This window comes from Syngnathus leptorhynchus, chromosome 3, assembly GCF_054491065.1.
Source record: "Syngnathus leptorhynchus isolate UIUO chromosome 3, UIUO_Slep, whole genome shotgun sequence".
Lineage (NCBI taxonomy): Eukaryota > Metazoa > Chordata > Actinopteri > Syngnathiformes > Syngnathidae > Syngnathus > Syngnathus leptorhynchus.
The window spans coordinates 15,650,142-15,659,949 of record NC_141197.1 but is presented as its reverse complement, the minus strand read 5'-3'; the positions used below and the strand labels follow the sequence as shown (position 1 = coordinate 15,659,949).

The window sequence follows — 9,808 nt, the reverse complement described above, 5'->3', positions numbered from 1 at the left end:
TATGACTGTCAACATTATATACATTAGAAGATACACAACAAACTATTTTTTAGAGACTCGTTAAACTGTTCTATTTTAAAAAGATGAATGGTAATTAAAAAAATGCAAGCGTTATCTCTTTTCTATAAAGTGTCATTTGTAATTTTAGTATGGACACATGAAGTGCACAATTTGTCTTCACGGGCCACATAAATTGATGTGACGGGCTGTATCTGGCCCCCCGGGCCTTGCGTTTGACATCTATGACGATCCCGCATGGTCAATTTGATGCAGTGTAATGCGGTCAAATACAATAAAATACTAAGTGCAAAAAAAAAAAATCATCCCATATCTATCTCATCCAAAATAATGCGAGAAGACGTGATTAATTATTCACTCTACAGAATGTATTGAGTGCTATTATGACTTGTGACCATCATCGCTGCAGAAGGGGGGAGGAGGTGAGGGGGGGTAAAGAATCGGTTGCTATTAAAGAGATGGAGGCAAAAGAGGCGCAGAGGAAAGGCGTCTACTAACTACCATGCATCCACACTATATGGGGGAATAGGCCTAAAAAAGAGGACATTGCAAAAACGACATATGGACAGAGACATAATCTTCTTACCTTCTCCCTTCAGAGAACAGTTTGCTCGTGTGGTTTCAAACACGTCAGGAGTAAAAAGGAAAGATCTCAAAGGGTTGCAGGAATGTGCAAAAAAAAAAAAAATCAATCAGGTATTAAAAGAGAGAAAAGGTTAAGTCAATTATAGTACGTACACCAGATCGTAGGGCCTGGTGAAATCCCAAATACCCACGCCTCTGACCTGTCAATCAAGCTTCCTCTCAAAACCATTGGGTGGGATTACAGTATTCTAATCCTTGATGTCACCGCCTCCCTGTCCATGGTTCTGAATATAGATGCAAAGTACTAAAGAGTTTATATTAACACAGAGGACATTTGATGTGCAAAAAAATAAATCTAAACAATTTTAAATAGCCAAATGTCAAATTCAGGTTGTCTCTTTGTTTGCTAAGATATTTCTTTTTTAATATTTAATGTATTTATTAAATTTATCCGAAGATAAGAAATATAAAAACTCTGCAAAATCAGATTTGACACCTTTTATTTCTTGTCCTTTAATCTCAGTTTTGAAATGCAATTCTTTAGCTGAAATATGAAAGCCCTTGTTGCTTTTTATTTTTGCATTTTTTTATTCAAATGTCATTTGATTTCAACAAAATGAATTGTTTATTCAACAAAATCCATCAAGACGTTTTTTACACCTGTGCATCAAAGTGATTCCATTAAACAGGAGGTTTTCCGAAACGAAAACACAAATAAATTGTACAAATTGCTTTTACACTATTCTAAGTCATACTTATGGTGGAAATCTGTAATGACGTAATTTTCCCACGTGAGGTCGCTGTTTCACCGTAAATAAACAGCCCTTTATTACTACTTGGAGTAATTCAACGTGTCAGAAATAAAAAAATGTCTTCACAAACCTATCACGAAGCATATTAATTCATTCAATAATAACGAAGTTGTACTTTAATATTCTATTTGCAAATAGAAAAAACGTAGCAATCAAATCATTGTTTTCCAGAAATTCCAATCCATGGAGTTTACAAAGCCTCAGCGGGATCTATTTATTTAAGTGTCTGTCAAATCATGAGTAAAAAAGAATGTCAAAGGCATTAAATGTGCCATAGAACAAAATTGATGAAAAGAAAAGAAAACTGGTGTTATACAAAAGTACAAAGCACTGTAATACATGAAGTCATTAGGCTGCACCGCATTAAATTATTCATAGTCTTAAACAAGAGAACAATTATCACTGCATGGTTACTAACCATTGTGTAAGCATGTATAATTTCTTTTGTACACACCTTTGAGAGTAAAAAAAAAAAAAACTGGCTGTCTACTCGCCCCTCCTATGAGCCTATGTGTCCCGTCATTGTCTTGGTCGCCATGGAGACGCCTTTCATCTGGACCAGGCGTACTGTCCGGGGAGAGGTTTGTCCACAGTACCGCTTCGGTGAAAGGCGGTGAAATAACACTCCCATATCCAAACAAGGACATCTTACTGTTAATTTGCTCACCATGGTCGATTCAAAACAGTAAGGAATATATCTTGTCCATTATTACTATCACTACATCCATCCCTTTTGGTATTCTTATTTCATTGGAGTGAAGTGTGAGTTGGACTGTATCCCAGCTGACTGGATGGATGGATGGATGGATGGATGGATGGATGGATGGATGGATGGATACAGAGAGAGGGAGAGAGAGAGATTCCATTTTACAAAATGATCACACAGGAAATGAAGCCAAGGTAATATTTTGCTGCATTAAAGAAGCATCAGTGGATATTTTTTGGCTTGCATTCAAGACACTCAACCCGCTGCTTTAAGCTGCCAAGAGGAACCAGTCAAAAGTTTGCTGTGCTAATTGGTCTCTGTGAGATCCGCAGATATCACAATTAAGCCAGCGTGTACGTCTAAATATGTCATGCCCTGGCCACCCGGAGTCTACAAAGTCCACTGAGGGCTCTCTTTTCGATTAGTGCAGTCACAAGAGAGCAATTGCATGATATTTCAATGACAGCTGAGTCGAGATGAAGTTCAACTCTTTGGGGATGGATGTTGAATGATCGTTAAAATCGTTTAGGAAAGGCTGTCAGAGTGGAGAAGTTGGGGTTTTGTTAGGTAGATGTGGAGGTAGGTAGAAGGTTAAAATGGGGGCGGGGCTTGAGTATTTGGGGAATGGGCTTTTTTTTTAGGATGTTAGGAAAAGATGGTGTGGCCAAAACACACTGGGATTTTTTCTTTTTTTGTGCACATGGCATAAAGCCATTTACTCCCCTTTGAAAGAAAAAGAGGAAATTACAGTTTGACCACAATCACATGGGACACGGCCATCCCATAATTCACATTTGCTTTAATCATCCACCTGGGAAATGAGCGCATCCCATTTCATTTCTTCAGACCAAATCAATCTCGCATCAGCGTGGAGAGACGTGCGTTATATTACTAAAGGGAGCGTCTCCATTAAAGCCTTTAATCATCGTGTCTTTGCTTACAGTTAAAAGGCGAGCGATGGGATTTGCCGCACATATGTGCTTTGTGTTGCCTTCACTGTCATGCTGCATTCGAGGCAATTTTCTATATTTGAATTCGGACAGCAGCAGAGGTATTGTATGCATAGGCTGGCTCTTCATCATTTTGTTTCCTCGTGGAGGATGTCTTTGTGTGAAAGGCAAGCGGCCAGGCAGAGCTCCAGCTGGCTGCCCGCAATGTGTTTGCATGGACGAGTCAGTGAAGCCTTCAGTACTCAGCGATTGATTGATTGGGATGCACACCACCAGGTTCCCCGCCCCTCCCCTTCCGCCTTCTGCCCAATCTTGTAAGAAAAAAATGTTTTTTGACAAAGGCTGAGAAAGACCCATTTTTTTTTATGCTGTGTGTGAGCAGGGGTGTGCACCATCTCTGTTGTAGAGGATGGTTGGCTTAAAGGTTTTGGGAAATGCATTTGCAATGTGGGGGAAAGTGGTTGCACCAACAGGAGGTTGAAGTGGGTGGGTGCGTGGCTGGAAGAGTTTGGAAAGGCACCTCTTTTGTGTGCGTGTGTGCGTGCGTGCGTGCGTGCGTGCGCGTGTGTGTCTGAATGGGTGCGCCAACTGTGTCGAGATGTTGAAGGGGTGCTCATCTTAAACCCTTTGAGAAAGGCAGGGGTTCGTGTCAACCATCTGGTTCTTGAAGGGGGTGTGGCTTGAAAAGTTTGTGGAAATGACCCTTTTATAGTGTGTATGAGGAAGAGCCGGCGCACCGCCTCTTTTGGGAAGTTAAAGGCTGTGCATGGAGTAAAATACTTTGGAAAAGCAGACTTTTTGAGACTTTGTGTGTGCAAGGAGACCATGTGACTACTTTGTCAGGCAATTCAAGGGGTGCGACCAAAATATTTGCAAAAGACAGGCAAAAGTATCCATTTTAGGGTGTGTGCTGTGGAGAAGTGGTGCGTCAACCTCGTTAGGGCATTGATGGAGTGCGTGGCTACAAATAATTGGGAGAAGCATGCCGTTTTGAGTTTACTCATGGGGTACGCCAAATCTGTCAAGAGGTTTGAAGGGCTGGTGGGGATGGTAATCTTGCAGACATGGGGGTGCACCAACTCAGTCAGGGAACTCTATTATTATTATTATTGTTATTGTTATTATTACGCGCAGCTTGCTCCAGTGGACCTTGTCCAACCAAGCCAGGCAGTAAGTCAGTGTCAGGCAGCGTGCACGCGCACAACGAACGAGCAGAGGTGCGTGCGTGTGCAAGCGTGGAAGTGTGTGTACATGGATATGTGTGCGCGCGTGTGCGTGGAGCAGCAAGCAGAGGCACACCACACACACGCACGCACGCACGCACGCACGCACGCACGCACGCACGCACGCACGCACACACACACACACACACACACACACACACACACACACACACACACACACACACACACACACACACACACACACACACCACCACCACACGCTACTCCAACATTGGCTCTTAACATGGCGTTGACTCGCCGAGGGACAAGACGGCGTTATTGTTGTCGGGACTACTAGAGAAGCGTGAGAGTGGGGTGGTGGACAGGAGGGGGGGGGGGAAAGCTTTGGCGCGGGGTGATAGACTTTCCCCTCCAAAAAAACAAAACTACCCGCGCAGACAATAGCAGACTGACCACCCGTGGACAAAAAGAAAATGCATCGCATGTGGCTGTGACGGTCGAGCCTGGCGCGTAGACACACGGACGAGGACACCCACGCTACCCCACTGGTGGACCCCCCCTCCCCATCAAAAGGCTGTCCATGGCGGTGGAGAGCACCCCTTGGCTCATCTGTGTGCTTTTGCTCTTTTGCGCTCCATCCAAGCAAGGTAAAGGCAACATTTTCATTCACAAAAACGCATGCTTTTACTGTTTTTTTTTTTTTTTTTAGTACTGGTGCACGGAGAGCGGGGTGACTCGTGCACCTTGCACCGTGCAGGACAATACTCTGAATACTGGACAGCACTCTCGATACTCTTGTGCCGCGCTTGCATGTATTGTGTGTCCCGTCCAGGAGTTGCAGCAGTTGCCTGCAAAAAGAGCAATGAGTGAGCTTCTAAAACGGGATTTGGGCAAGTTTTGTATTGTGTCAAATGGACTCGCGAGTGTTTTTTTTTTTTTTTTTTTTTAGGGATACACTCGCGAGCTAGTGCATCTTTTGGGAGGATATGACAAGTTAATGGCATTTACGTAAAAGTACGGTACTATTGTGCAGTACGGCAGAGGTGGACCCAAACAACAACAACCTGATTCAACTCGTACTTTAGTAAAAGTAAAAAAGTGCAATCTCTAAAATAGACTATCTGTAAAGACAATGTTTGTTTTTTTAATATAGTATTTTAATCTTGTCATATACATTGGGCATGACAAGTTTTTTTTTCTTTTTGTTTGAGTAAGATTTGTCAACATCTGTTTATTTTGATGAGATTCATCATGTCTATGTAATGAATATAAAAAGATTCTTTTGTTCAGACAATAAAAGTTTTTAGTTGTTACCTTGCTGACAGTTTCGAGTGCTACTCCAGTCTTCAGAGCTGTCGAAGCAGTCGAAACTCAGGAAAGTAACAACTAAAAACTTTTATTGTCTGAACAAAAGAATCTGTTTAGAATCTGGTTTTGTTCATTATGAAGACATGATGAATCTCATCGAAATAAGATATTGTTCGTTTAAATACAAACTGTCTTTCTTTTATGTTTACTTTGACAATAAATTTAAATGCCTCAAGAATTGTTCACGATTTGCCAAAGGTCTGATTATCGTAAAGTGTGTTGACTTGAGTTCAATGAATCTATATCATTTGTTGAGGCAGAGTATATAGCCATTGGACCAAATAATGAAATTCACATTTTACATTTTGTTTCACTGCTCTGCGTTAATTATAAATTACAGGAAAAAAATAGCAGTATGATCATGCAGTTGCTAACATTCTGTTCAGTTTTCTTTGGAATCCAGTCAATACCTTCTACATTAGTCTTCAGCAGAGCTTTTTAAATACAAATCATTAAAGGTCACAGATTCTTTTCACTAAGTTCCATTAATTAAGGTCAGTCAGACCACACGATTACATAATAACGTTCATAACAAATGTCCTCATCATTAAAATATAAATAAAATCAAATTTACATTTCGACAGAAAACAATCCCTTCCTGACTCATTATAATGCCTTGTAAACATCATTAGCTGAGTATTATCAGTGGACCCATCCACAGCTAGCAAATGCACTTTGCATTTTTTATTTCATTGCACCACTGCTTAACTAAATCACCAGCTGGTGCCTCAGTGAGTCTGGTTGCAGTGGAATTTGAGAGGGTAACTTCTTGTGCTTGCTTACCCAAAATTCATTCCACTGTAAGTGACCACTTTGTTGCTTTGCTTTTTGTTGGCACCACAGATGTGACGCATACGCAATTTCAATGCATTTTGATTTGTTGTCGTTTCCTCTGAATTTTGAGGTAATGTAAAATTGGAAATTTCATCACGCCTATTGTCTCGTGGCATATTGAGCACATGGTTTCTGGAAGGGAATACAAATGATTGACAATTTTCTCCGTCCGCTTTTCTTTTAACAGAAAAGCAGGAATATGTACACTACTTTTGTGCAATCTAAGTTCCCGCAGCTGTCACAGTAAGTGTCAGTGAAAGTTGATAATTGCACTTACAGCAGTAAACTCAGTGACCTGTGTATCGTTGTCATGGAGACAACTTGAAGTCCCGGCGTGGATGTGATGATGACCTAACCAAAATTTATTTTCGATTCGGGCACCTTTGTAGCTCTATTGAGGTGCCTATGCAGAGACAGAAATGAACCTACAAATATTGTACATTCTGTAGCCATACATTAGATTGTAGCTTTAGGGACCAAAATGACCTTCCATTATTCCTTTTATGGTGTACTTTACTGTTGAATAAGTTGATTGCTCAGCCATTCAAAGTAGTTTATTCCCAGGCTTTTATAAGATACACACGCTGGAGGTGTGTGTGTGTGTGTGAGGGGATTGCGCAACGTTTGATGCTAAGTCTTTTGTAAGATCCCTCCGAGGGCTGACACCAAGAGATGCTGCAGCAGCGGATGTAAGTGGCCAACGATGCGCAGGAATAGCCAACCCACACGGCCCACGAACACGGTGAACCGATGACCGTGGAAAAAAAAGACGGCCATCTCGTGGGGTTGAAATGAATGTGAGTTGCCATTGAAAGTTGTGCAACGGTGCGTCTGGTGCTGAAGTGGTCGCGGGATGGTATCGTTATTTATAGAGAGCTCAAACAACTTTAGCCTTTTTGTTCAAGATGCTCGCGTCTGTTTTGAGGATAGAGATGAATTTGAACCACACACAGATTCTGTGTGTGTGTGTGTGTGGGGGGGGGGGGGGGGGGGGGGGTCAGAACTTTTTACAGGTTTGGCCACAGAGTAATTTCCTCATACTATCAGCAATAAGGTCCACTGACCTGGTATGGTGATGGTTACACTTTCTTAATGAGCAGTCTAGTCAGGCAACGGGGTCGTCCCGTCTCCCTCCCGTTCAAGGACTTTGCTTAAGACCTTGCTGTTCTCGCCTCTGAGCACATTTGTTGTGACGGGTTGCTTTCATTACTGTCGTGCCTACCGTGAATCATGAATGGATCATAATTTTGCGCCATGTGCGCATTTTTGTGGAATTGAGAAACAGTGTGGGAACTCGGGGAGTGATTTTGGGACAGAGATGAATCAGCGGGAGGAGCCGACGGAGGCGAATTAGAGGGCAAGGGCTACGGCTGGATCCACAAACAAAGAGCTCGTTTTGTCCGTTCTAACGATCACAGGGAAATATGTCAACTTCATTTAACACGTTATGAAGACATGAAAGGGAGGAAAGCGGCCCCCCAGTGCCTTTGTTTCTACTGTGCCTCAGAAATTGTACAATTTGACCAACGTTTTCATTAAAGATCAAATTTTCTCATGTTTTTAAAATAGTTTTTACATCCGTATATTTGTGACCTACTTTCATAAAAATATCCTGTGGATCTAGAATGCAGTCCGGATTTTGCGATCATGCTAATGGGGGCGGATCTTAATTGCGGCTTGAACATGTAAACCTGCGTCTTCTACTTGTGGGAGCAGAACCAAAAACGGGCCAAAAAGTGAGTGCCTATAAAGATAACAAATCAGCCCCCACTGCCACAAAATGGATGTCTGGACACTACACAAGTGTTGTATTTGACAAGGAGAGTAGAAAAGCTAACAAAATTACTCCGACTAAAACAGAATGCTTAGTAAAGGTCAAATATAATTGATCTCAATGGGAAACTGTCATGGATTGCGGTTGACCTTCAATATATGAGCATGGAGTCCATCCAATGCGGTTGTTATTAGAAGCCAGACTCATTTCATCAACTAAGTGAAACTGCAGCACAGCAACAGTTGTATCTTCCTGTCATGTTCCCAAATAAATATAATTTCCCCCGTAGTGTTAATAGCCCTTTAATCCACCGTTTCAGCGTGAAAGTTCACATCTTATTAAACAGCTCATGAGTCATCTTTTTTTCTTTTTTTTTTTTTTAAGGGTTGATTAAGCTAACGGGATTCTTTTCTATAGTGTTCAGCATAACTTGTGCACATAAATTAAGAGGACCGTTGGTCACTGAGCGTAGATACGATGCCCTGATTGAACAGGTATTTTACATTTCTCATGTGTCAGCCATTGGTTACTGTCCTCTCAGTCAAGTAGTTATCATGCAGACTCCGAGAGTGATTGGTTCGGTTGCAGCAAAAATGAGTTTAAAACATTTGGTGAGTTTTGTGTTGTAAGGCGAATGATTAAACTTCATCACCATCTTTAGCAAACAAAAAAGGATCAAAACTCAAATGGTTGACCATTTAGTCTTGCCCATCTCTGGCTTAAAAATTGGTAGTAACTGGGAAAAGAACATCTGGATTGTTTAAAGATCAAACAAGTTTTCCTAATGCATGTTGCCGAATCAAATTGTCTCCAGGGCTTGAATTTAAAACGCTTCCCAGGTATGTCTTTGATTGACTCTTAAAAATTGCCAAAATGACCCTAAAATGTGAGCTTCAATTTTTTTTTTATTTTTAGGCATTTTAGGATTTTTGTTTTTTCATGTAAGACTTCCAAATTTTATCCTGCTAAATTAACACAACATTTTTTATTTTACCAGGATAATCTCGCAAAACGATGTATTTTTTGGGGGGATAGGAACAAAATATTGGCTCTGGAAGTTTCGCACGCTCTTGAGAACCTTTAATGGGTTGACTCATGTTCGGCTTGTTAGACAGCCTATTTCATCTTTTGCTTGAAACTAAAAAAATAAGACTTTCTGTGTATAGTAAATCCTCATTGTTAAACTTTTAATGGGTTGACTCATGTGTGGCTTGTTAGACAGCCTATTTCATCTTTGTCTTGAAAAAAAAAAAAAAAAAGACTTTCTGTGTATCGAAAAAACTCATTGTTATAGGCAGACTTTCCATGGTGCTGAACATGATTAGATCCTCTCAGTCCTGCCGAAGACAAAGAGTTGACAAATTCATTGTGTTAGAGTATGGTAGATGCACTGTATCATGTCTCTTGTGTCATTTACTGATGCTCAAACCGTGACATTCGCCCACACAGACGGTAATCAGAACCAACTTAGGATTTTTTTTGCCCACCTTCCCTCCCGAACTGAGAATCATAAATAAAAATGCAATCAAGCATGAAGAGTTGTTATCAAGCCAGGACAGCCATCCTGCTGTCAACAA

The 9,808-nt window shown here is 41.2% G+C and overlaps 1 protein-coding gene across 2 annotated transcripts in view; it reads left to right on the top strand.

The window, feature by feature from the left end:
- The first annotated feature begins 4,149 nt into the window (after positions 1 to 4,149).
- igdcc4 (immunoglobulin superfamily, DCC subclass, member 4) overlaps positions 4,150 to 9,808 on the top strand; it is a 38,814-nt gene continuing 33,155 nt past the window's right edge. For both annotated transcript variants that reach the window (XM_085908495.1, XM_085908497.1), the window contains exon 1: positions 4,150 to 4,902. In XM_085908495.1, the coding sequence (XP_085764621.1) occupies positions 4,836 to 4,902 (67 nt within the window). In that variant the 5' untranslated portion in view covers positions 4,150 to 4,835. The remainder of the gene's footprint in view (positions 4,903 to 9,808) is intronic.